The 27,835-nt window shown below is 45.3% G+C and overlaps 2 protein-coding genes across 4 annotated transcripts in view; both read left to right on the top strand.

Moving 5' to 3' along the window:
• trim44 (tripartite motif containing 44) overlaps positions 1-23,917 on the top strand; it is a 59,591-nt gene extending 35,674 nt beyond the window's left edge. Inside the window, exons 5-6 of the mRNA XM_033039249.1 lie at positions 19,655-19,755; positions 23,650-23,917. Coding sequence (XP_032895140.1) covers positions 19,655-19,739 — 85 coding nt within the window. The 3' untranslated portion in view covers positions 19,740-19,755; positions 23,650-23,917. The remainder of the gene's footprint in view (positions 1-19,654; positions 19,756-23,649) is intronic.
• Positions 23,918-25,447: 1,530 nt separating this feature from the next.
• On the top strand, positions 25,448-26,513 carry LOC116984833 (formin-like protein 14). 3 transcript variants are annotated; one of them, XM_033039247.1, is made up of 3 exons: positions 25,448-25,804; positions 25,886-26,298; positions 26,333-26,513. In XM_033039247.1, the coding sequence occupies exons 1-3, from the start codon at positions 25,670-25,672 to the stop codon at positions 26,334-26,336; spliced, it is 552 nt and encodes a 183-aa protein (XP_032895138.1). In that variant the 5' UTR covers positions 25,448-25,669; the 3' UTR covers positions 26,337-26,513. The 3 variants fall into 3 exon arrangements, with proteins under 3 accessions (XP_032895138.1, XP_032895137.1, XP_032895139.1); XM_033039246.1 differs by having other exon boundaries at positions 25,886-26,513; XM_033039248.1 differs by having other exon boundaries at positions 25,569-25,804; positions 25,940-26,513.
• The last annotated feature ends 1,322 nt before the right edge of the window (positions 26,514-27,835 follow it).

Here is a 27,835-nt window from a genome sequence, read left to right as displayed (position 1 = left end):
AAATATGTCCTTGCTGATTGGATCTTGAAACATAACATTGGTGCCAGGCTGGAATAGCATATAAATGAATTCTGCTAATTAATCCTAATGCTCATATGCATATTAGGTTAATTGGGGAGCAGGCGATTCCACTTTACTCACAAACTACAGCTTATCATGAATATTGAGATCGTTTTCTTTTAGAGATGCAGGCCCATTGACGCACCCAGTCGGTGCCGACCAGCAATCCCCATACACCACACTATCCTACACACTACGGACAGTTTACAATCTTTACCGAAGCTAATTAACATACAAATCTGTAGGAATCTGAATCTGAATCTTTGGAGTGTGGGAGGAAACTGGAGCACCCGGGGAAAACGCACGTGGTCACGGGAAGAACGTACAAACTCCGTTAATCTTGATTTATTTTTAGTTCTTCCCACAGTCTCTTCAACTTCCCCAAGATTCTACTCTCACATACATACTTTGTACAATTTTCAGTGGCAAATTCGGCTACCAACCTGCACAGCATTGGGATGCGGGAAGAAACCCGTGCGGTCACGGGGAGAGCGTGCAAACTCCACACAGACAGTGTCGGGTTTGAACCCGAGGCACTGGTGCTGTGAGGCAGCGGCTGTGTTAGCACTGATTCTTCTTCAAGACCCGTTGGCGGAATCAGAAGAGGAGGCCGTTGCGGTACATGTGTAGCGTTGACATTCATGTTTGCAAACAGGCAGAGAACTTGTAAAGAGATTGAATGGGGAAAACTGAGACTATCTTGGAAAGGCCGAACCAATTGAAAGTGGCTGAGCGATTAAACCCAGCAATGGAGTGAGCCTGCTCCCAACATGCTGATTAGTATTCTTCTCAGCCTAGGTACCTTTTACAATAGCACATCAGTTTCGCACTTTGTGGCCGTATAATACGGTTGTAAATACAATACAGTGATGGTACTTTTACTGCCTGTGTAATGGGCTGGTGGTGGTAATATTAATCCATCTCTAATTGGGTTGCTATGGGCCAGAGTAAATTACATTGTTAAAGGCAATAGTTTTTTCACCTCCCAGTCGCTGATAGATCAGATAGATTTTAAGAGCCAGTGTGTGGCTCACTGCTCACAAAAGGCAGAAGTGGCTGGATGGGGAATTAACACTGAGGGAATATGGGCTTCCCGGAAGAAAGATGATCCTCCAACCTTTGGGGGGGGGGGGGGGTTCACCATTAAATGGCTCCATGCTTCTGCTTGATTGGGATAGCCCCTTTAACCAACTGGCTGGCAATGCCCCAAGACCATGCACTGACCGGGCAAAGAGCCAAGCGTTCTTGACTGCGATGTTTGTTCCCTGTGTATTCTCCTTGACAATGCTGTGCACTATTTTGTTCGCCTCATATCTCACATCACCAAGTGGTTTTAATCACCGTTGGGATGCAGGCAGGAGGAGGCGATTCAGTCCATTTCTGTTTCCGTAGCCCCGCAGTCCATTATGAAATTTAGTAGGAGAAGGTAGAGACTGTTAAGAAATGCTCAGCAGAGGGGCAGAGACTTAATAACTGGAAGATGAGAAGAGAGGAAGGTCTCTCTTTTGCCATCTCCTGCCCTGTTGGGTGAGATGCTACAATGATAAGCAAATGTTTGTCATCATCAGTTTATCTACCATGTACCCATTTTTGAGGCAGACACTTCTCCTGTCCTGTCCCCATATAACATTGACGGTGACTTTGTGCTGTACCACATCACTTCACAGCCAATTAAAACATTATCAATGATTTTCAACTCGTACAAGGGGCAGTCAATTCGGGTAAGCTGTCGCAAGTGGAATTGAAATAGTCCGTTAGAAAACTGCCTCTGCTGGTGTGGGTTGATTGATGACTATTTGCCAGGACAATGGAAGAGTTTGCCAACATAACAAAATGTTGGAGGGAGTATTTAGGTGATTAAATCAGGAGATAACACAGTCCTCACACGCGCAGTGGATGCCCACCTCTATTTATATATTATGTTCCTTGGTCCTAAGCCCCATGTCCCAGCTACACTAGTTCCTCCTGCCCGCATTTGGTCCAAAACCCTCCAAATCTGTCCTAACCATGTCTTGTCTGTGTTTTAAACACAGCTTGCTCGAAGGGCCGTATGGCCTCCTCCTGCACCTATTTTCTATGTTTTCCATGTAAATAGTATAATTTTACCTGCCTCTACCGCTTCTTCTGGCAGCTTGGTCCAAGTACACTCCACGCTCTTTGTGGAAAAAGTTGCTCCTCCAGTTTTAAATCTTTCCCTTCTTGGCTCTACCTTTAGGTAAAGACCATGGCTATTCAACATATCTACATCTAAAAACCGTTATGAGGTCTTCCGTCGGCCCCCTGTACTCCAGGGGAAAAAGTTCTGGCCCATTCAGCGCTTGTTAAAACTCAAGCCCAACAGAGCCGGCAACATCTAAATAAATCGTTTTTGCATCATTTCTCATGTCAAGCATTAGTTAAAGCAGAATAATTGTAGCGATTAGAGTCCCTTTGTCAACAGTTTAGTCTGCTGCTATGTGTGGTCCAGCGATTGTAGAAATATGGTCAACGGAGTATTAATTATGTTGGTGGATCAATGATCACGTTTAGACTGGGTTCCAAATTTCCACTTCAACTATTGATACATTTATTGGAACCAGATGTTGGCTGTGAATGACAAACACAGGTTAAAATTAATTTTCATACAGAGGATGTGGGCTGCATTTAATGTTGGCATTCATCTCGGCAAAATAAATTGCTTATCAACAATTAACTATAATTGCTTATCACCAACCTCAGCTGTCTGGGAAGTCAGGCCAAGTTTTAAAGGAATGTCAGAGTCATTTTGGCGTCTGTGGTTCTATCGTACCCTAGAGATCATCAAACCCGACTGATAAGAGGGAAGGAAGCAAGTGGTTACGTTAGGATCACTGTGCCCGCGTGCAGGGCCATAGTCACGCTTGGTCAGTGACCAAGGCCAGACAGGTGTGATAAGTGATTGGCTCTGGAAACTTTCTATGAAAGTGGAATCACAGTTAGACAAGGTGGTGAAGAAGGCTTTCAGCATGCTGGATTTCATCGTTACGGGTATTGAGTACAGAGATTATTCTGTCTGAAGAAGGGTCTTGACCCGAAACGTCACCCATTCCTTCTCTCCAGAGGTGCTGCCTGCCCCGTTGAGTTACTCCAGCTTTTTGTGTCTATCAGTTTAAACCAGCATCTGCAATCCCTTCCTACACATAGAAATTAAGACATTATGTTACAGTTGTACAAGACATTGGTGAGGCCGCACTTCAAGTATTGTGTTCAGTTTAAGTCACCCTGCTCTAGGAAAGATGTCATTAAGCTGGAAGAAGTGCAAAGCAGATTCATGAGGATGATGGCAAGACTCAAGCTGTAAGGAGAGTTTGGGCAGGCTAGTCTTTATTGCCTGGAATGCTAGAGATTGTGGGAATGATCTAATAGAGGTGTATAAAATCATGAAGGGCATAGCTAAGGTTAATTCATACAGCTCTTTCATCGGGGTTGGGGAGTAACTAACTAGATGGGATGGAAGGAACTGTAGATGCTGGTTTGAACCAAAGATAGACACAAAACGCTGGAGTAACTCAGAGGGACAGGCAGCATCTCTGGAGAGAAGGAATGGGTGACTTTTTGGGTTGAGACCCTTCTTCAGACTGAACTAGATGTTATAAGTTTAAGGAAAGAGGCGAAAGATTTAAGGGGCTGTCCCACTGTACGAGCTAATTCAAGAGCTCTCCCGAGTTAAAAAAAAAATCAAACTCGTGGTGAGCACGTAGAATGTACGGAGCAGGTACGTCGGAGCTCAGGACGTCTCTTAGCGGCTCGTAACGCTAATGCCAGGTACTTGGGAAACGCGGTAAGCTCGTGAAGACTCATGAAGATTTTTCAACACGTTGAAAAATGTCCATGAGCGCCCCGAGTACCTACGAGCAGCTATTACCGTAATTCTCCGAGTTTGAATCAGGGGAAACTCTGGAGAACTCTTGAATTAACTCATACAGTGGGACAGGCCCATTAGTAGAAACCTGAGGGGCAACTTTTTCCACAGTGTATGTGATGGGAAATGGAATGAGCAGCCAGAGAAAGTGGTTGAGGCAGGCACAACAACATCATTTAAGTCATTTGGACAGGTACATGGATAGGAAAGGTTTAGATAAATATTGGTCAAACGTAAACAAATGGGACTAACTTGGATGGGGCATCTTTGTTGACGTGGACGAGTTGGGCTGAAGGGCTTGATTCCATACAACCATATCTGTTACGCTGCATGATTCCATAACTCCAATCTCTGCAACGCAATGTTCAATAAGAGATCCAATCACATATACAATTATAACCTGACCTAATTGCGGCCAATCCAAAACCAACCCAACTTATTCCATATTCAACCCTGAGTCATTTGCAAAAAAAAAAGCAAAAAAAAACAAGCCTTACATTTTTGCACACACGTTATTATATGAAGTAATACCAATAACTCATCAGGTACTGAGTTGGAGCTGGGTCTGGTGCTGGGCAAACCCAACACTGAGTGTTTTATTAGGATATTCATCTAACCAATTTTTTCCAATCCAACCTGATGTGTGTATCGGGTCACTTTGGGCTCAGGTTGTACCTGGGAGATTGCCACAACTCTCTTTTTCAGGGAGTATAGACAGAGGAAGGAATATACCCTCTGAACCAGAACCCTTCTGTGGATAGCTTCCAGAGACAGGAAGAAATTCTTGCTGGAATAGCACCAGATGGAGTGTTCTGGAAGAGGCACGGCGAGTTAGAAAAAGAAGCGAGTTCACTACACCATTTCCTGACCATCTGTCTTAAAATATCTTTTGGTTTCAGCTTTCCTTGTATAATCCGGTTTATTCAATGCAGGTGTGTTGCTGGATTTCACCTAGTGAAAGGCAATGGGCAGAAATGTAATACTGTAAAAAGGAGTCAACAATCTAATAGTCTTTCTAAATTAGCAGGATATTTATAGTGTGCACTGACCAAGGGGCCGATTTGGAGATGGATGTACTAGCTTATTAAAACAATGACTTCCTTTTGAAGTTATCTATTCATTGGTAACATGCTGTTTAACATCCAAATTACGGCGCGCAGTGACCCTTGCATAACACATTCCAGCTGTGATTCAAACCTGCAGAAACGAACAATAGCAAATGAGGAATCACAGTTTTCACCCGGCTTCCAGAATTACTGGAATACCAGACGGGGAACACTTGCAAATTGCTGCATCGTTTCTTCAGAGCAGCGTGAAATCTGTTCATGAAAATATTTATGAGAGCTTAGCAGATGGAAGCAAAATTCCTTTCCCAACCTATTAACCCAACACCATCTGTTTTATTCCCCTCGAGCTTCTGAGGGAGTTCTATACCACTAGAGGTACAGTTTTTCAAAGAGATGTTTAACCGAGGCATCACCTCAGCTCAACATAAAAGATCCAATGGCTTTCTTTTAAGGAAGAGCGGAAGATTTATTCTTGTTTCATTTACTCTTGTTTGTGATCAATGCCAAATCCGGAATTTATTGTTCATCCCTTATTGCCCTTGAGAAGTTGGGAGTGAGCCAACTTCATCAACTGCACAGTTCTTCTTGTGAAGGAATTCCCACAGTGTAGTTGGAGTCATGGAGCGACAGAGGAATGCAGCACGGGAACAAGTCCTTTGGCCCACTCATCATTAAGCACCCATTTACACTTACCCTACATTAATCCATTTAAAAAAAAATTGTCCTCACATTACCATCAACACCTCCCCGATTCTACAACTCGAGAGCACAACACACTAGAGCCACCGGGAGATCAGTTCGGGTTATTGCGAACCGAGCGGAGGTGTTGTGCTCAGCACTTCAACTCCGCCTCCCATTCCCAATCTGACCTTTCTGTCCTGGGCCTCCTCCATGGCCAGAGTGAGGCCCACTGTAAATTGGAGGAGCAGCACCTCATATTTCGCTTGGGAAGTTTACACCCCAGCAGTATGAACATTGACTTCTCTAATTTCAGGTAGTCCTGGCTTTCTCCTCCCCTTCCCAGTTCTTCCTCAGCCCGCTGCCTCCGCCTCTTCCTTACTTCTTCCCGCCCCCTACCCCCACCCCCACCCTCACATCAGTCTGAAGAAGGGTCTCGACCCGAAACGTTGCCTATTTCCTTCGCTCCATAGATGCTGCCTCACCCGCTGAGTTTCTCCAGCATTTTTGTCTACCTTCGATTTTCCAGCATCTGCAGTTCCCTCTAAAACAGGATAGATTGCCATCAGCCACACCAGAGGTTTAAACAATGGCAAGGAATATATTGCTATTTTCGCATCGTTGTTTCTGTGACCTTATGTGCACATAAAGGCTGCTGTGCATTCCGACATTACAACATTGACAGCAAAAGCTGACCGTGGCCATTAGAGTCTCAAAAGATCTTGGTGGTTGCCTGTGATGTTAACTGGTTATTTCTAATGGGGCAAGAGTAGCTCACTATCCCCAGGATAACTATGGCTGGGTGAGCACCATTAGACAGGGTTGATTGGAGCAGTCATCATTGAGCAGAGTTAAAGACTATGTGCAGCAGGACGGATGTGCACTGAAGGTCTAATATAAAATGCCTCAGCTTGCAACAGAAGAGACTGTGTTTCCTCCAGGACCCATTACAAGGATGCATTACTTTTCCCAAATGCAATTACAAGCATAGTGTGATGTGCTTGTGAATTTTTAATGAACAGCTCTAATGGTGGCCTGACCCCAGATATCCTGTCATTAGTGCCATTATGAAATATAACCTTAGCGTGTGTCCTTGTGATTTACATCCACTCGGAATTCAGCCGGTGCATCTTTGTTCTTGCTCATAATGCAGTATTAAAGCACTCGTAATGCAGTTTGTATAACAGAGTAAACGATTCTGCATCTTCATCGACAACTCCTTTTTGAAGGTGTTTCTTAAAACCTACTTCACCTCTCATTAAGATGTCATCCTTTGCCCTGCTATCAGCTCTGTGTCACCATTTGTCTGGATTATGAAGAGAGCAGTGCCATGGGACATTTTATTGTGTTGAAGGGGACACTATTTAAATGCAAGTTGCAGCTCTGTGGATGCAGAATGCCACCGCAAGAGTGACGTATTGATTCTGTGGCTGGGAGAAAGCCTCATGTGGTCTGATGGCAGCAATAGTATTTGGCCCACCTAGATGTATTATGTTTACACACTCACATATTCTGTTGTGCTGCAGCAAGTAAGAATTTCATTGTCCCATCCGTGACATATGACAATAAAACACTCTTGACTCTTGAAATTAGGTGCTACATTCCATGTGGCCTGAAATAATCGCTGTTGAACCAGGAGTCTCTGAAGTGTTGGAAACACATGTGAAGCATTGGCAAGTGAAACGGATATCAAAGTACTGAGAGGGGCTGAGGAGCAGCGATTCAAGAGTGTCCTTGTTAATTGTGGATCTCCATTTGGCTCTGGTGTAACATCATCACTGATGATAGACCTGCTCCAACCGGGCCTGCCCAAAAAATCCAAGTGCCAGATCAGGTGTAACACAAGGTTGGTGCTTTGTGTGAGGAAGTGTAAATATCTTGAGAAATTGGAGCATTGTCACACATTAGGACAGGACAGGATTAGTGTGTCACGGGTGCCTGATGCCGATACAGACTTGGTGGGCCGAATGGCCTGTCCCCGTGCTGTAGCTCTGTAAGAATGGCTATGTTGTAGGTCAGCAGGAGGTTTGCGGGTGGAGCTCTTCAGAGGTATGTGAGGCTATGGCACTCCCATTGTAGAGGTGAATGAAAGGAGTGGATGAGATGTGGGAACAGTATTTTCCTGCTCCAGGGTCTGGTCGGGCCGAATGGCCAGACTCCAGGTTTTTGTTCCCATGCCCTCTTTGATGTGAATGGAAAAAAGTGAAAGACCTGGCCCACAGGGGCTGGGGGTGGGGCAGAGTCCTCTCCTCCCACAGTACTGTCTAACTGTGCTCCCTCAGCAGCCACAAGGAGATCCAAGACACAAATGAGCATCTACATGTTGTGATCCTATCCTGTTAACAAAATATTATACCTCATGACCCAGAGCTAGAAATAAAGGGAGGCACCATATTGCCAGTCTGAGGATTTGATAGGGAACATCTGTGAGGTGTTTGCCATCCTCATTGTGGAACCATTCGCCGCTGCGCCCTTGACGTGCCATCTTTATCTTGGTGAGCTGTTCCTTCTGCCCAGGTCAGGGTGCAGTTTACGTGAGGAACTTTGAATGCTGCAGCAGCAGCCTACACACCAAGGGTCAGCTTGTGAGATATATGAAGAGTAGAATTTATTCCAGCGGCAGGGAAGCAAAACAAATGAAGGAGATAAAAGATTTGACGGTATAAACTTCAAATTTACATTTCAACTACTGAAAAGGTTGCTGGAGATTTCATTGCATTTGATGTCAAGGGAAGATCATGACTGTGATTCTCAGCCTCTAAAGAATTACAATGCAGGGTTTTTATTTTCAATCTTTTCTGATCGGCTTCAACATTCCTGTCCCCTGCTGGTGACAGGGAACAGTTCCCATTCACTGCCTGCGACAGAGATGGAAGGCCAGCAACATAATCAAGGACGAGTCGCACCCTGGTCATTGCCGCTTCTCCCCTCTCCAATGAAGTGTGAAAACGCACACCTCCAGTTTCAGGGACAGATTCTTCCCAGCGGTTAGCAGGCAACTGAATCATTCTACCACAACCAGAGAGCAGTGCTGAACTACTATCTATCTTTTTCATGACCATCGGACTATCCTTGATCGGAATTGCTGGCTTTACCTTGCATTAAACGTTATTCTATTATCCATCCATCTGTAAATGGATCGATTGTAATCATGTATCATCTTTCTGCTGAATGGTTAGCACGCAACAAAAGCTTTTCACTGTACCTCGGTACACGTGACAATAAACTAAACTGAACTGATCTAATAAAATGACAGGGATCGGGTTCCATCCACTGGTCGTGACAGGGAATGGTTCCCATACACTGAACGTGGCAAGGAGCGGTCCTCTTTAACTGCGCGTTACAGGGAACGGTTCCCATACACTGAACGTGGCAAGGAGCGGTCCTCTTTAACTGCGCGTTACAGGGAACGGTTCCCATCCACTACCGGTGATGGGGTACGGATTCCTTTCACTGCCGGTGACAAGGAACTGTGCAGGTATTGTAATTCAGGTTAGGTATTTAAACATCTTCAAAAGGAATTGTCACGGAACAGTTTCCCGTTCACAGTTAACAGACATGGGTAGAAGATGTAGGCGGATTTTGCTTCCATGTACATGTTGCCCATTGGGCAGTAGAGCTGCTATTGAAGAGGCCGTGGGTGTGCTTCTTATTGATGGTACCCAGCGGCCACAGTGCCCCAGAGATGGATGAGGTATTAGTCAAATGGCCTGCTTTCTCCTGGGTAGTGTCCAGCATCTTGAGTGTTGTAGGAGGTGCAATCTTCTAAGATATCAGAGAGCATCACACTTCCGACTTCTACATTGTGGGTTGAGTCAGAGCTTTGGGAATTAGAAAGCTCCTCTGATAGCGGTGCTGGCTCGAAGGGCCGAATGGCCTCTTCCTGCACCTATTTTCTATGATAGCACGTCACAGGAATATCAACCACTGACCTGCCGCTGTTGCTTCAGTAATGCGTCTAGTCCAGTTGAAATGGATTTTCCAGGGTGTTGTTGGTGGGGTACGCAACAATAGTCATGGTATTGAATGTTAGCTGTTCAAATCTCTCTTCTTGCAGATGGCAATGGTCTGACATTTCTGTAAGTTAAATGTTACTTTCTCCATGGGGTGCTTCATTTTCTGAGGAGTTGTGAATGGAATTAAACATGTGCATTCATCAACGAGTTTCCCTACGTTTGACTTTATGGAAGGAAGATAATTGATAGAGCAGCTGAACGTGGTTGGGTCTTGGATTCTGCCCTGAGGAACTCGGTGATGGCCTGAAGGTGAGGGATTGACGTCCAAAAACACAAGCATCTTCTCTGCAAGGTATGACTCTAATCATTGGAAGATTTTCTCTCCAATTAGTTTCTTGCCATATGTACCGAGGTACAGTGAAAAGCTTTTTGTTGCGTACTATTCAGTCAGCGGAAAGATTATACTTGATTACAATCGAGCCGCCAATTCTCCTTGACCTGTTTTATTAACGCTCCTTGATGCCACCATTTACCCTTGGCCCTGAAATCAAAGGCAGCCACTTGCCGTGCTTCCGAATCAAAGCGGTATGGTTTATGTTGGGGATAGAGTTGTCACACGGTCTTTCCAATAGAGTAAGAGAAATAACACCATTTTCTTTCTTTTTGTAAATGACTGCAAATATAAATATCATTACGTTGCCTTTTTGGGGCCTTACCCACTCAGAAGGCTGGCAGGGATTAATACCTCTGCAGCACCCACACTGGAGATTCAGAAGGTAATTGCTTAGTGTAAATTACTGTATGCCTGTTGCCATGGTGATAGTGTTGAGTGCACCAAAGCGTGAAATGCTTTACTGCTGAAATTGGGAAAGATTCATGGTCTGTCATGTTTTATTTTTTCGTATGTGGCACCTCTGAAAGAATGATAAAGTACTGTATTCCCCTGAATAATTGAAGGCCCTCGGCCATATTCCTTAGCCTGTAGTGTTGCGATGTTATTGCTTCAGTCCAGATGGGAAGAGATTCCCCTGCTGCCCCAAGGCAGTTAAGATTCCCTTGCTTCCTGACTCTTCGTTATGCGGGCCAATTGACAGTCAGTGGATGAGACGTGGAATGGGGTCTTTCCTCCAGCATTTTGTGTTTATCATTGGTTTAAACCAGCATCTGCAGTTCCTTCCCACACCTTTCCTTGACATGGTACATTTCCATGGAATATGATCTTGGTCTCATCATATGGCCATCCATCATGTGTGGATCAAGCCCACATACTTATGGTGTTGAGTGTGCGTCACCCTCAGTGGCAGGAGTGTCCTCTCCCTCCCACCAGCCAAGGACCAGCCTGAGATGGCTTTGGAACATTCTCCAGTCCAAGGCTCTTCACAGTAATCAACTACCAAGGCGGGCACAGAGCCCCTCCGCTCACGAAGGTGAGATATTGTGAGAAAGAGAAATATTGTTCCGGTGTAGCGGGTTGAATAAAGGTCAGCAATGGGAGCTCAAGATCTCAACAATGCTCTGCCTCACTGAGGGGAAGAAACTGAAAAAATACCAAATGTGTCCATCTTGAGGTGTTTAGAACAGTTTTCCTGGCAGACTTGAAATAGAGGCGAAAGTTCATAAGAAGTATAAAATGTTGCTTTGGAGTTATCTATGAAGCCCTTTAGACGATGTCATCCATATCACTAAAAGAGACTCTGGACTAAGTATATCTTGCACACATCCACAGCAGGTTTGTAGATCAAGAGGATCTTCACTTTCGTGGCACCGTGGCTAATTTTGTGGTCCGTGAAGGTGACAGTACTGTAAACGAAAACCTGACACCTCATTGGTAAATGATGACAGATTGGCTTGGTGGGCTATTCTTGACGCCAATCTGTCTGTATTTGGAAAATAAATGGGACTTCTCGAGTCGAGTCTGCTGCCGTTTTCGTGTCCTTGTCATCCTGGGTCATGTTCCTCACCAGCTTTGTTGACAACTAACAAATGTACGCGTCTGGGAAAACAATCACCAAACACGTGCAAATGGCAGAAACAATTAAATGCATCACTTGCTTATTCATTTGTCATTGTCTGATCAGGGTAATGCTGTCAGGCTCCGCAGAACACCACCAGCATGCCTCTGTGTGCGTGTATCTGAAGCACAAATTCATCTTAAATGATATCATCATAATAACCATTGCTGAATGCTGCCCATAGGTTTGGCATACATACTCTGAATTGTGGGCTCCAGAACAAACTGGGGAAATTGGGATTCGTTATAAAATTAACAGTAGAACAAGTGGCAGAAATTGAAAGATAATTCCAGGAAGCCTGTTCAAGAAGCTTGGAGAGGAAATCAAGGTTCGGAATGTGGTGTAGGTCAGGCAGCATCTACAAAGTAACTCGGATTGCTTCCTATGTGTTTAATTGCCTTTCCAAGGCATAATGCCACCAGCCACCATACTTTCTGCAGTCTTTTATTCTTCTTTACAAATGTTGTTGTTGAGGTCAGACAAGGAGTTTACAAAAAGATAGACACAAAAAGCTGGAGTAACTGAGCGGGTCAGATAGCATCTCTAGAGAAAAGGGATAGATGACATTTTTCGTCACAATAAGAAGGGTCTCGACCCGAAACATCGCCTATTCCTTTTCTGCAGAGATGCTGTCCCACCGGCTGAGTTACCTGAGTTTAAACCAGCATCTGCAGTTCCTTCCTACACAAGGAGTTCACAAAGACAGCTTTCCCTTGAGTGCACACTGAAGCCAGGAAATGGTGGAATATATGTGGAACAGTGAGAGGCTTTGAGAGATGCCACCAGGCACAAACATACTCTGGTTCGAGCAGAAATGATGTTGAAGAGCTCTCCTAGTTGACGACAAGTGGAGAGAAGTTACTAACCGTGATGGACTAGACTTGATTAACGATCCAAGAGTAAGTGTGCATCTTGAAAAAATGTTGCAAATAACATAATTACATTTGATATTAGGAGTGAGATGAAGAAGAAAGAGGCTCCAACAAGGATTTTACATTTAAATATAGATAGTTTGAAAGGATAAACTGTATTTACTACAGTGACCTGACTGAACTGTTAAAATAAAGACTTGCTTTAATATAATTCCTTCCATCTTTCGCCAAAGTGCTTTATAGTTAATGGAGTAACTGAAGAGTGATTGTGATATCTTATTGGGTAAATGTACAGTCAAACAATTGGATTTGTGACAGGAAAGCAATTTGATACTGAACCTCTTAAAATCTAGAGCCAATACAACACCTGGAAAGGTGCATTCATTTGGTGATGTAGTTACTGATCAACTTAACTTTTATACAAAGGCCTACACAGGACCACAGAATAGTCTTTACGGTCATTGTGCCCTTTAACCTGTGTATAACCCTCTTGTTGTCCACCTCCATCTCAGCTGCACAATTCTACTATTTACTTTCTCATTATGTAGTTATAAAAAACTTCTGCACAGTCATTGATTCTGGAGTGCTTGGTGCAAGCCCACGTGGTTAGTAAGTGGAGGTGCAAACTCCACACAGGCAGCAACTGATGTCAGGGTTGGATTTTGGTCCTTGAAGCTATGAGGCAGCAGCACTGCCCGCTCAGCGTTACGCCACCCAATGTGAGGGGCTATTTGTGAAAACGTTATCAATATGTGGAACGTGATAATGGACGTGGCAATCAAAAGCAAAACTGCAACTGCTGGAAATTCAAAATAAACATGCAGGAAATATTCATCAGCTCGGGCCACATTTATGGGAGGAGAATGAGAGATAATGTTTCAGGTTGAAGACCCGTCATCAAAATAGACTTGACATAGGATCTTAGATCTGAATTGTTAGCTCTGTTTCTCTCCCGACAGATGCTGCCTGACCTGCTGAGTATTTCCAGCTTTTACTATCTTTACAAATGGATGTTGCATCCAGGCAGAAATGCCTTGCCACTGGAAGTCAGTGCAAACTCTGGGGCTTATTCATCAATTAGTTCAGTTTAGATTTGGAATGACAGTGTGGAACAAGTCTCTTTGGCCCTCTGAGTCCACGCTGACCAGCAATCACCAATTCCATCCTACACACTAGGGACAATTTACAGAAGCCAACCTACACACCTACACATCTTTGGAATGTGAAAGAAAGCCAGAGCACCCGGAGAGAACCCACACGGTCACAGGGAGAACGTGCAAACTCCGCACAGGCAGCACCCAAGGTCAGGATCTAACCCGGGTTGCTGGCAATATAAGGCACCAGCTCTACCGCCGCTCCACTGTAGCGCTCAATTAACGCAAAGGATACTGAAAAAAAAGAACAAATGATGGTAAACTTAAATATCACTTTTCCATAAAGATTGATTCTTTTCTTGAAGCCAAATGGAGCAGCACACATTAAATTGGCCTTTGTCCTGGAGTTTCTAAACCTAAGTCTGCAATGGTAAGGTTAAGCAACCCATGTCAGCAAATGAGGAAGGAATCAATACCGAGGTAAAATAAGTCTACAAGAGCAGTTAAAGGCAGCAGAAGGCCACAAAGAAAGTTTTAACTGTTGTAAAGAATAATATAACAACAAGTTTTTATAACTATCTTGGAGAAAAACAAATGGTAAAAGAGGAATTATGCACAGATACGGTATGAATTGTTATGGATGATAAGGAAATTTCACACTTTTTTTAATAAGTATTTTGTATCAACTGAGGACCTGGATTAAGTGCCAACAGCACAAGGCAATCTGAAATTGTCAAGGGATAAACTTATTAGGTTTCATGTAATTAAGCAATTTTATTGGAGAAAATAATACTACTTGTTACATCAATCTCTGAGACCTGATTGTTTCCACCCCAGTGTATTAAATAGAGAGAACATTTCAGATGAATTAATCATATTCATATTATCCCAAACTCTCTGAATTCAGAAATGTACCTTAGGATAAGAATATTGCAAATTACTCTCCATTATTTATGAACAATGGGAGGGAGAAACCAAATTACAAAAGACTCTTCAATTTAGTATAAGCTCATCGGAACTTATCAAAATGTTATAGTCATAAAGCCCCGAAACATTGGCTTTATGTCTACTTGCACCCTATATCCAGGCTACTGTTTGGGGGCTGTAGATAACTCCCATTAGGGTCTTTTCACCCTTACAATCCTAGGTTCAATCCATACTGACTCCACATCTGATTCTATGTCACCCTTCGCAAGGGACTGAATTTCATTCCCCACCAACAGAGCTACCCCACCCCTTCTGACCACCTGTCTGTCTTTTCGATAGGACGTGTACCCCTGAATATTCTGTTCCCAGCCTTGGTCGTCTTGCAGCCATGTCTCTGTAATTCTCACAACATCAAACTTGCCAATTTCTAACGGAGCCTCAAGCTCATCCACTTTATTTCTTATACTTCGCGCATTCATATACAACACTTTAACTTCGATATTCACCTCCCCTCTCACACCGGTCACTATTGCCCCTGACCTTACTCTCTTATCCCTTGTCGAACTTTCCTTCCCATTAATTCGGGAATCATTTGTAACTTTTCCTGTCCTCACTTCCCCTTTAACTCCATCATTATACTTCCAATTTGTCAACTGCTCGCCCCCCGCTAATTAGTTTAAACCCACATGTGTTGCTCTAGCAAACCTGCCTGCCAGAACGTTGGTCCCCCTCCAGTTAAGGTGTAACCCGTCCCTTTTGTACAGGTCACCCTACCCCAGAAGAGATCCCAGTGTTCTATAAATCTGAACCCCTGCTCCCTGCACCAGCCCTTGCCCTCACCAGCATGAGGTACTGGAAGCAATCCAGAGATAACCATCCTAGAAGTCTTGCTTTTCAGTCTTCTTCCTAACTCTCTAAACTCACATTGCAGAACCTCCTTCCTCTTCTCCCGACGTTGTTTGTGCCCACATGCACAACTACTTCCAGCTGCTCACCTTCTTTCTCGAGGATGTTCTTTAGTCGGTCCGAGACATCTTGAAGGCTGGCACCAAGGAGGCAACAGACAATCCTCGAGTCTCGCCTGCTGCCGCAGAATCTGCTGTCTGCACCACGGACAATGCAGTCACCCACCACATTGGCTCTGCCCAACATTGGTCTCGCCATTCGAGTCCCATCGCTAGGATTGCAGCCACCGACCTGTCCACCGCTCGGACAGGAAGCATCGTCTGCCCCGACAGTTCCCAAAGAGGGTGTACCTGTTTTCATTAGGCACAGCCACCAGGGTTTCTTGCACTCCACGTTTACTCCCCTTTCTCACAGTCACCCACCTTCGCTCTTCCTGTATCCTTGGCGTGACAACCACTGTAGTTCCTGTCCAGGAAACTCCAATTTGTATGCAGCTGCTTCTCCAGCTCCCCAACATGTTCATTCAGGAGCTGCACCTGGACACAATTTCTGCAGGAGTAGTTTCCAGAGGCTCCGGCGGTTTGCTTGCCATTTCTTCAGTGGACACAAATCACAAATCACAAATTTCGATCAAGTGCAGCCTCCTTGCCTCAGCCTCCTCGCCGAATTCTCTCAAGACAAAGACTCACACTTCACTCACCAAGGCACTTCACCTCAACAAGGCCACTCTGCTCCAGCTGCACTTCTTTATCTGTTACCTAATCAACTACTTTAGGGCTAATTTGTAAATTACTCGAACCTGGGCCTTTGGCGATCTTCTTCCCCTCTGACTCACCTACTTCCAGCCAATACTCGCTCTCGCGCCTTCTGGCTGTTGTTTCTCTCCGACCTTCACTGAAAACACTCTTCAGAGCCCCAACTCCACATCCTACTTGATCTCAAACTGTCCTAACATATACATAATCCCCACGCTGTTCTCTCTGTCCTCCGTGTCCTCCTCCTTAGAAATATAGAAAATAGGTGCAGGAGGAGGCCATTCGACCCTTCGAGCCAGCACCGCCATTCTTTGTGATCATGGCTGATCGTCTCCAATCAATAACCCGTGCCTGCCTTCTCCCCATATCCCTTGATTCCACTAGCCCCTAGAGCTCTATCTAACTCTCTCTTAAATCCATCCAGTGACATGGCCTCCACTGCCCTCTGTGGCAGGGAATTCCACAAATTCACAGCTCTCTGGGTGAAAAAGTTTTTTCTCACCTCAATCTTAAATGGCTTCAATCAATCAATCAATCAATCAATCAACCTTTATTGTCATCTTGCAAGCAACAGTTGTACAGTGCAAAATGAAAAGACGTTTCCCAGGGAATACTTCCAGAATTCCCAGCCAGAAATTTAATCGCACATGAAATTAAAAAAAATTCACACATAATAACACTAAAAACAATCCAGTCCCTGATGGAACAGTATAAATAGTTAAAAGCAGGTAAAACAACAACGTTAAAATACAGTAAAACCAATCATAAAAATGTCCGGGGCAGCTGATTTGAGTGGCCAGTGCCAGTTATTAAAGTGGCCGTGCCAAGCTGCAGAATCAGGTGAATCAGGCTTCCCCTTTATTCTAAGAATTCTCCTTGCTGAATAGAGATATAGGGTACCTGTTTAATTCCTCTCCTACATTCTCTGACTGCAAGTATAAATTCCATCTTTTATCCTTAAGTAATCCTACCTTCTCCCTGGTCACCCTCTTGGTTTTAATTACATATAAAAAGCCTTCTTTAATCTGGCTCCCCAATGACATTTCATGTCCCCTTTTTGCCCTTCCAATTGCCCACGAGTTCTTTCCTGCTTGCTTTATATTCCTCAAAGGCCCTGTCTTATTTCATCTTTCTAAACCTTATATATGTTTCCTATTTATTTTTGACCAGATTTACAACCTCTTTGGTCATCCAAGGTTCCCTTATCTTGCCATCCTTATCTCTCCAATGTACTGGAATACGCCGATCATTGATTCTGATCAGCTGGCCTTTAAACAACTCGCATGCGTCAGATGTGGATTTAAGCACAATTAGAACTGCTCCCAATTTACTCTCCCCAGCTCCTAACTAATAATCTACCCTACCACAATTTAGTACCTTTCCCCAAAATCCAGACTTATCCCAATTCATATCTATCTTGTAACCTGCTACCACAATGCTCTTCCACTGAAACATCAGTCACCTGGTCGGATGTTTCCCAATACGAGGTCCAGTATGGTCCCTCCTTGAGTTGGACTCACCACATACTGTTTCAGGAAACCCTCTTGGATTCACTTAACAAACACTGCCCCATCCATGCCTTTGTGCAGTCAGTAAATACTAATCAATATTGGGGAAGTTGAAGTCAATGCAGAAGCGAAGAATGATGCTTCAGATGTACACAACTTTAGTGAGCTCCCTGCTAACGCAATGCACTCAGCTCTAAGCACCAATTAACGGGGAAGATGGGAGGCACAGGGACATAACGCTCAGCCCCTCAAGCCTGCCACGTCACTCAGTGAGGCAATGCCGTTTCTGGTTGTCACCTCAGTTCCGCATCCCTGTAGATATCTTCAAGATAAAATCCAGTAGTCCAGAAAATCTCATTATCAGGCTTCACCATTGACCCAAGCATGCCAGATTAATGGAGTTTTACTGGAGTCACTGAAAAACACTTTCAAAGCGATTGTAATACTGGGAAAGTTTAAATTTCCAAACAAAATATAATTTAATTAATGTAGCAATTCTTATGAACTGAAGCGTTGCGTGAGTACTTCACATTTGCATGGTAATTGAACATCGTAAATTCACAGTGAGCTGTAGAACAAATCTGTTCCATAAATACCTCAGCAAAAGAGGTTGTTTTTTTCCATAAGCATTACAGGCTGGTAGCTAAATTTAGTATTCCAAATGGCATGTCAATAATTTTTATATTTTCACCTTGTGTCAGTCAGTCAAATCTTGCCTTGGTTCTGTACATGTTAAATGCATTACAGCTTTAAGTGAATTATTTAGAGTCCGAGTAATGGAAAACTTCAAATCATTCCTTTGGATTATACAAGTATTGTTGATGTTAAGCACTATATATTGCAAGATTTTTAAGTATTGTGCCTGTACCTGTTTGGACAGAAGATAGACACAAAATGCTGGAGTAATGCAGCGGGACAGGCAGCATCTCTGGAGAGAAGGAATGGGTGACATTTCGGATCGAGACCCTTCATCTGAAGAAGGGTCTCAACCAGAAATATCACCCTTCCTTCTCTCCAGAGATGCTGCCTGGCCCACTGAGTTTCTCCAGCATTATGTGTGTATCTTCGGTCTAAACCAGCACCTGCAGTACCTTCCTGCACGCTACCTGTGTGGACAGATGCAGGAAGTCCCCAAGTTAGGACGGTAAAGTGAACTGTTGGTAGGTCAGAAACAAAGACAAACTGTGTGTGGGAGAGGATCACAGAAAGAGCTTTAGTGGGAGAACGAGCAGGCGTGGGCAAAGCAACCTCTAACCGGCCTCACTGACTCAGTGAATGAGTCTGCCTCGAGCTCCCAGCTCTGCTCCGCTCGACACAGCGCCCGGTTGGTGCGGCTCGGGATGCAGGGTGAGAGAAGGCACGCGGAAATACCCTGTTGCCACCGGCTGAAGATGCCTGCAGCCCTGCCACAGCCAGGAGATCCATCCCAATACATCCCATACATCCCACCAACCCATCTCATACACCCCGCCAATCTATCCCCATACATCCCGTCAGTCTTCCAAACGCTTGTCCACATGTGCGGGATGTCCATAAACCAGGAGGAACTGTACTTGGATAGGAAAGGCGGAGAGAGACGCAGGCGAAGATATGCATCAGGGTCGACAGACAGGAGGTGGACAGAAGGGACTGTTGCTGTGCTACAGATTCTATGATTTTATGATCTGACTCTTGCATACATGTAGTGTACATGTTATGCATATCTGACACCACGTGCATGGAATAATAAATATGATTGTGTTATGTGTTTCACATTTAGTTTTTGTGCAACATAATGGCCTGGGATTTTTCCAAAGGGTTAAATCTGCTTTTTCTGAAATTCTCCAGTGCAGCTGGAGTTTCCTTGCCCCTTCCACCAGTGTGCAGTGGAGGCTGCTCTGGATAGCTCCTCAGGCTTTGTGCACTTGCTCAAAACGATTGTCCTGTTCTTTTTCCAAAGGGAGAAATTCCACAGAAATGACTCCCCTCCTCCAGGCAAGCGTGGAGGTCGTGGAGAGCCTTCAACTGCAAATGGACCGTGGTGAAGCAAGCAAAGCGGAGGTAAGTCAGCACCAGAATACAGTGGTTTATTGAAAGTGTCCACATCTGGGCCCTGGAAAAGATTCACTGGTTTTATGGTGACGGGGAACTGAAGTAATATGCACAGGCAAGTGATCTGTAAGTTTGGTTGCAATTCTGTGATCTTAAAATCAGGTCAGGATGGTGGACTTAAAGTCGTTTACTTGATAACATCTGTAGTTTTAGAGATACAGAGTGGAGACAGGCTCTTCGGCACACCGACTCCGCACCGACCAGCGATCATCTTGTACACTAATATTATCCTACACACTAGGGACAATTCCTTTTTACAACTTACCGAAGCCATTTAACCTACAAACCTCTGTATGTCTTTGGCGTGTGGGAGGAAGCACCCAGAGACAACCACGGCGTCTCAGAGAAAGCGTGCACACTCCGTAAAGACATCACCCGTACTCAGGATCGAACCTGGGTCTCTGGCGCTGTAAGGCAGCAACTCTACCACTAGACCACAGTGCCGCCCTTGGCCGGCAAACATGGCAACTTTGCAACCTAAGTCAACAAGTTCAAGACATGAAAGACAAGACAAGACAAGTGGGTGAAGGATCTAAAACAACGGGGCCTAGAACATCCTTACAGTTTGAAATGAATGCAATTCACTGACTATTGATTCAGCTGCCATTTGAATGTGAGATGTTGAATGAGGTGGTTAACATCCCAAATCACCAAGGAACAATGAATATGCACCAACCAGCGGCACAGCTAATGGAACCACTGCTTCAAAGCCCCAGTAACCCAGGTTCAGTCCTGATCTCCAGCAGATGAGGAGTTTCCATGTTGTCCCTGAGACTTAATGGGTTTTCCCTGTAAATGTTAGTTTCCGTCCCCATCCCAAAGACCTGCAGGATGGTAGGTTTATGAGATGCCGTTACTTGCCTCCTCCATAGATGAGCTAAAATATGGAGGGGAGTTGAGGGTAAAGTAAAAATGGAAATAGTACAGCATTGGTGTAGATGGATGGTTAATGGTCGGCATGGACTTGGTGGATTGAAGGTTCTGTTTCTATACACCATAACACATTATTGGTTAAAAGCACAATGTTAGTGTGTGTGTACACAGATTTATTGAGAGTTTACCACTTCCTTCACTTTAAGCAGTTGAATAGTAGATCGCTAATGGTCAGGGTGAATGGACAGAACGTGTTCCAAAGCCGTGGTCTATGTCACTGCGAATCAGTTCTAATGGTTGTTGACTATTAATTATAATAGTGCAATTTAGCAGATGATGAAAATGTTTTAAAGTGTTCATTAAGAGCTGACACACTGGTAGTTTTCAATTGTTAGTCGGTTATGTTTACAAAGAGTGATTCTCAAAATTCAGAGCCCACACACCTCATCCCCGTGACCAATGTGGTTGGGTTCATCCACTTTATTCCTTCCGATGCAAGAGTCATCTTCTAGAAAGGCGATGAACTGATTTGTAGCAGATTATCTATTCCATCCCTTTTGTACTTCACAGAATGGCTGTAATCTCCTTATTATCAAAGTTGCCACCGTATTTAATCTTATTGAGAAATCCTTCTCAAGCCCTGAACCTGAATCAGAATGATTTTAATTTCCTCAAAGCCAATGTTAAACCTTTGCGACATGGCATTAAGTTTGAATTCTCCCATTGATATAAATGTGTGGCATTTTCTCCTCCTACCTGTGGCGTGGGTCTGATCCATCCTGAAGCATAATGGTCATGCTCACTGCACAACTCCAAGAGAATTACAGGGAGCAGCACTAGTATATGACCTTTGGCCCCATCAATCAGTAGGCACTGCAGAACACTCTACTCAAATGCCAACAGAAATTAATCTCCATTTTATGCTTGTTAAATGATGGCTTCCAAGCAATGAACCTGAGCAAAGGGCCTACAACACCTAAGGACGGACAGGTTTGTAGACTGATTGGCTTGGTAAAATTGTAAATTGTCCCTGGCGTGTGTTGGACAATGTTAGTGTGCGGGGATCGCTGGTCGGCCCGGCTTGGTGGGCTGAAGGGCCTAATTCCACACTGTATCTGTAAATCTAAACACAGCCCCTCACAATGTTGACTGATAGTGTCGACTGATGTCAAGCAACACTGATAGAAGGAGTTGGGATGTAGCTGAACCGGAGCATAATTGAAGGGTGCAACATGTCTGGTATAAATGGGCAAATCTCTCTGTATGCTACGTTGCAGAAGTGGAAACAGGCAATCTTTGTCCTGAAATGTCTGAAGCTAAATTCAGAGTTAAATAATATGCCGAGGTTGTGCAGTATCTGATTCATCTTGAGACCGTGATCAAAGGTGAGTAAAATTTATAGTAAACCGTACTAAGTTTGTGCTCTGTGCTATTCCCATCTCCATCTGCCTGTACCTTCAAATAACCTTGCTCTATTTCAGCCAACCTCACCAAGTCTCTCTTCGTAAGCCCTGGGCCTTGCCTTTGAATATTTAACTAGAGATATCAATATCTGGTTAGGTATGTTTAAAATAAATATGTGTCCTGTTGTTTAGAAATCAATAAGGTTGTCAGTCTGGCTCTCCTTGAACAGTTCTGAAGGTTGATAGTGCATTCCTTCAGAGAAACGTCAGAAGAAATAGTAACTCCAAACTAGTTGTGCGGCAATTAGAAATAAACAGAGATTGGTAGATTGTGGGACAAGGGGATCACGGGGCAGGAAGCTAGTGCAGGAAACTGGAGCTGAGGTAGAACCTCAGACATGACTTTATTGAAAGATGAAGCAGGCACAAGGGTCTAAATCGCCTATTCCTGCTCCTTTTACTTATGTTACATCCCTGGTGGAATCGGAAAGCAGGTGGCTGGTGGATTTGGGTAAGGAAGCTGAGCACAGTTCCCTTCTGGCAGGGAAGACTCGAACAAAGCTGGGAGATGTCAAAATAGATAGCTCAGAAAGGGCACCAAATGAGGTACCATATCAATTACAAAGTAACGTGGGTTGGCCGATGGACGAGAAGCAAAGGAAGCAAACATTAACCAGCAAGTTGTTGAAAGACAAACTGGATAGTTTTGGTTCCAAACAGTGAAGCAGCCACTGAACTGTGGCATTAGATGGATTTGAGGATAAATGGATCAGCATTAGAATGGGCCCAAGGTACAGAAGTAGGGATTTGGTCCACGTTAGTACATTCACAGCAAGATGTGTGGATATGTACTGCAGGGGACACGGCAAGTTCAGGCACTGATGTAACCCTTGAAAGGAGTTATATTGGGGTGTGATGGATTAAGACCAGTATAGCTGAACATTCAAATCAAAATCTGTTCAGCACAGCTAAAGCCATAAGCAAGGAAGCTGGGATACAGCACTGATCAGAATGCTAGGACTTCCCATTGCAGATGGAGTCTGCCAAAGTCAACATCATGCTCAGGCGAGAATGTGAACAGTGCTGGGTACAGGAGCTGCAAAGGTGATAAAAACGCATGTGATGGAGGAGACCTCTCTAAAAACCACGTGGCCTCCAGAAACCAAGCAATCCTGGAGCCAATGTCATTGATTCAGGACGGGACAGAAGTCCACATTCAGGGACCAAGAAAGATGTTGGTGACAAAGTGGGGTGGAAACAAAAGGTGCGATAATATATCGTGGGCAGTCCAGTGAACCGGGCTGTATATCCTGTCATTCTTGTTTTTGTTGTTATATTTTTCCAATCGCAGTTGCTTAGGTGCCTTACTTTGAGGAAGAACAATAAGCAAACTAAAGCCTAGAAATTTTACTCAGCCTCCATCAAGGATCCAGCTTTCACAGCTGCTGTCAATTGGCAGTGGGTCAGATACAGCAGGAACAGGTTGTAATACAGGTTGTAATACTAGAAGCCACCTGCCTTCTGATTCCACATGGTAATACTTGCATTCATTTTCTTTGTCTTCCAGATTTTCCTGAAATTTTTCCAACTCCCTTTATCTGCTCTTATACAGAAGATATTTAGATTTAATCAATGCATTTAAAAATTTGTAATGGATATTGAACCAAAACCTGTGACCGAGCGAGGGGCTTTTTTGATTTCTGAATGCGGCTGGAAATCGCGGACAACATGAACAAGAGTCGCTAATCGTTAGCAGAAGTGAAGTGTGAATGGAGAACCAGCCACAGGGTGCAACCTGGCCTAATACAACCCGGATAAACAGATGGTTAATTGTACCTCGCTCCTGGTCGTGGAATATTCAATTTATTAACGAGTCATGAATTTATTTCTAAACTTCCTTACTTTAATCACATGTTCACCACTTTTCCTGCTTTTGTGTGCTAGGGATAGATTGTGTGTAGAAGAAATGTAGATCCTGACAATGCTGGAAAAAAATCGAAGGTAGACAAAAATGCTGGAGAAACTCAGCGGGTGAGGCATCATCTATGGAGCGAAGGAATAGGTGACTTTTCGGGTCGAGACCTTTCTTCAGACTAATGTGGAGGTGGGGGGGAGAAGAAAGGAAGAGGCGGAGACAGTAGGTTGTGGGAGAGCTGGGAAGGGGAGGGGAGGGGAAGGAGGGAGAAAGCAGGGACTACCTGAAATTGGAGAAACATAGAAACATAGAAAGTAGGTGCGAGAGTAGACCACCAGGTCCGTCGAGCCCGCACCGCCATTCGCTCATGGCTGAACACTAAACAGACACACTTACCCACAAACAGTAGACACAAGACACAGAACACAAGACACTACCCTCCCCTTCATACCGCTATCACCCCTCTCCACCCCAAGAACCGCGTGATCTCCTGGGGGAGGCAAAAAAACGGATAAAAACCCAGGTCCAATTCGGGGGAAAAAATCCGGGAAATTCCTCTCCGACCCCAATCCAGGCGATCGACACTTGTCCAGGAGATCACTCAGGTCTCACTATACTAACCATACCTAGGTCCATATCCCTGCCCTCTCCCCGTAGCCCCTTATCCCCTCGGCAGCTAAAAAACCATCTATTCTAGACTTAAATATATTTAACGTTTCTGCTTCCACTGCTCCCTGGGGCAGTGAATTCCATAAATTAACCACCCTCTTGGTGAAGAAGTTCTTCCTCATCTCAGTTTTAAAAGAGCCCCCCCTTATTCTGCAACTATGTCCCCTAGTTCTAGTTTCCCCGATCATTGGGAACATCCTCGGTGCATCCACCCGATCAAGGCCCCTCACGATCTTATATGTAATGAGAAGTCAATGTTCATACCGCTGGGGTATAAACTGTCCAAGCGAAATATGAGGTGCTGCTCCTCCAATTTGCGGTGGAACTCACTCTGGCCATGGAGGATGCCCAGGACAGAAAGGTTGGATTCGGAATGGGAGGGGGAGTTGAAGTGCTGGGCCACCGGGAGATCAGGTTGGTTAGTGCGAACCGAGCGGAGGTGTTGGGCGAAGCGATCGCCAAGCCTACGCTTGGTCTCACCCACAAGTGTAGCATTGTCTGCGGTTGTAAGGGAAAGTACCAAGGGAGGGGGTGGTTTGGGTGGGAAGGGACGAATTGACCAGGGAGTTATGGAGGGAGCGGTCTCTGCGGAAAGCCGAAAGGGGTGGAGATGCGAAGATGTGGCCAGTGGTGGGGTCCCGTTGGAGGGTTATTTTTGTATTCCCCCCCCCCCGCCTGGTACTTTCCCTTGCAACCGCAGGAAATGCAACACTTGTCGCTTTACCTCTCCCCTTGACTCCATCCAAGGACCCAAGCAGTCTTTCTAGGTGAGGCAGAGGTTCACCTGCACCTCCTCCAACCTCTCTACATCGGTGAGACCAAGCGTAGGCTTGGTGATTGCTTCACCCAAGGGTCTCGACCCGAAACATCACCTATTCCTTCGCTCCATAGATGCTGCCTCACCCGCTGAGTTTCTCCAGCATTTTTGTCTACCTTTGATTTTTCCAGCATCTGCAGTTCTTTCTTAATCATTTTGTCTACTCCACTGCGAAATCTCCTCAGTATGCCTACCTTTAAGAAGTTCTCCTCCTCTCGCCGAAGAACCACCGAAGAAGCCGCCGTCGCGGACCCTCACGTGGCTGAAGCCGCCGACCTTCACCTACCCACCGATGACACTGATCCTCTCTGCCTCACCGGGACCTCCGAACCCCTCTGCCTCACCGTTACCTCCAACTATCACCGCCTCACCGGGACTTCCGACCCTTGCCGCCTCACGGCTACCTCCAACTATCACCGCCTCACCGGGACTTCCGACCCTCGCCGCCTCACGGCTACCTCCAACTATCACCGCCTCACCGGGACTTCCGACCCTCGCCGCCTCACGGCTACCTCCAACTATCACCGCCTCACTGGGCCCGCCGAACCTCGCCGTCTCACCGGCCATCCGCGGACCGGGACTTCCGACACTTCGCCCGCTGAGCCGGACTCTACTCCCCGCGGGCCTCCACCATTGACTCTACCGACCCTCGCCACTCCACCGCCCACCAGCAGGCCGCAGCCGTCGCCTTGCCCGAGTCCCAGGCTTAGCAGACTCTCGCACACGGGGTCTGACTGTGCTGGGTCCCAGTGCTCCCCCCCCCCCCCCATAACACAGGGTACCTCAGTGGTTGTTCCACTGGGTCTTCCCCCTTCCCCCGTGTGACCCCTGCTCCTTCCCACCCACACTATAGTCCTCATACTCCCCTCCTTCCCACCACCCCCCTACCAGACATCACCTCGGCCTCCATCCACTCACCTGCCTTCCTCAGGCCCGAACCCCCATCGTTGCCGTGTGTTCACCATCCCTGACCATCTGTCCTGGGCCTCCTTCATGGCCAGAGTGAGTCCCACCGCAAATTGGTGGAGCAGCACCTCATATTTCGCTTTGGCAGTTTATACCCCAACGGTATAAACATTGACTGCTCCAATTTCAGGTAGTCCTTGCTTTCTCCCTCCTTCCCCTCCCCTTCCCAGCTCTCCCACAGCCTACTGTCTCCGCCTCTTCCTTTCTTCTTCCCCACCTCCACATCAGTCTGAAGAAGGGTCTCGACCAGAAACGTCACCTATTCCTTCGCTCCGTTGATGCTGCCTCTCCCGCTGAGTTTCTCCAGCATTTTTGTCTACCATAGATCCTGACAATGTACTTCGCGGAAGATCATCGGCCCTCCCGGATTGCACTAAAATTGGATTAATTTCTGAAATAATTCTGGAAAGCTGTCTAAAAGGGACACTAAAGGAAACAATTTTTTTCTTTTAACCAAGAGAATGCATAGGAATGTCCATTTTAAACATTTAGAGGAGTCCTTTAAACAGATATGTATTGTGCGTACATGCTTAATGATATTTTTTGGGTGGGAGATGGGGCTTAAACTCTGCTCCTCTTAAACACTGATGGAGTCATTGAGCCCTACAGCATGAACACAGACCTTACTTGCACACACCAACCAACATGTCCCATCTACACTATTCCCACCTGCGTTTGGCCCATATCCCTCTAAACCTACGCTATCCACATACCTGTCTAAAACGTCACTTATCCACGTTCTCCAGAGATTTTGCCAGAGTTTCTCCAGCACTTTGTGTCTTTGTTCGGAGGTGGGAAAAGTTGGGAGGGCAGCTTCTATTTTCCTTCTGGCACCCTTCAAACAGGTGGCATGGTCTACTGAAGCGGGTGGGGGAGAGGCAACGGTTTAACTGCCCACTCTCTCGCTGGGAGATGACACCAGTCTGTCAGCACAGGTGAACCACCTCTTAATGATCGGAACAAAACACAACACAGCACCAAAAACGTACTCCCATGCCTCAACGAAGCAGCTGCCTGCTTCCTGCAAGCATACGTTTCACATTGCATACACATTGATTCCAACACACAAGATTAAAGTTATAATCTTCAAACGTTGTCTTCAGGGCACAGGTTGATGGCAGTACAGGGGCGATGTTAGCAGGTGTGAGCACTTGAGGGGAACGCAAAGGGTGAATCCAGTTCTAACTCTCCTGCTAGAGAGCAGCAGGACCGATGAGGCGAATAAGGCCATGAATTTAGGTGGAGGAGCTCAGGACTGCAGATGCAATCAATAACCTGCTCAAGGAATACTGGGGGTGGGAAGCATCTGTAGAAGGAAATGGACAATCAATGTTTCGGGTCGGGACCCTTCATCTGGACTGAAAGAGTAGAGGGGAGATGGCCAGT

The sequence above is a fragment of the Amblyraja radiata genome, chromosome 20, assembly GCF_010909765.2.
Source record: "Amblyraja radiata isolate CabotCenter1 chromosome 20, sAmbRad1.1.pri, whole genome shotgun sequence".
Classification (NCBI taxonomy): Eukaryota; Metazoa; Chordata; class Chondrichthyes; order Rajiformes; family Rajidae; genus Amblyraja; species Amblyraja radiata.
The sequence above is the reverse complement of the archived record's forward strand: the minus strand, read 5'-3'. Positions and strand labels throughout refer to the sequence as shown.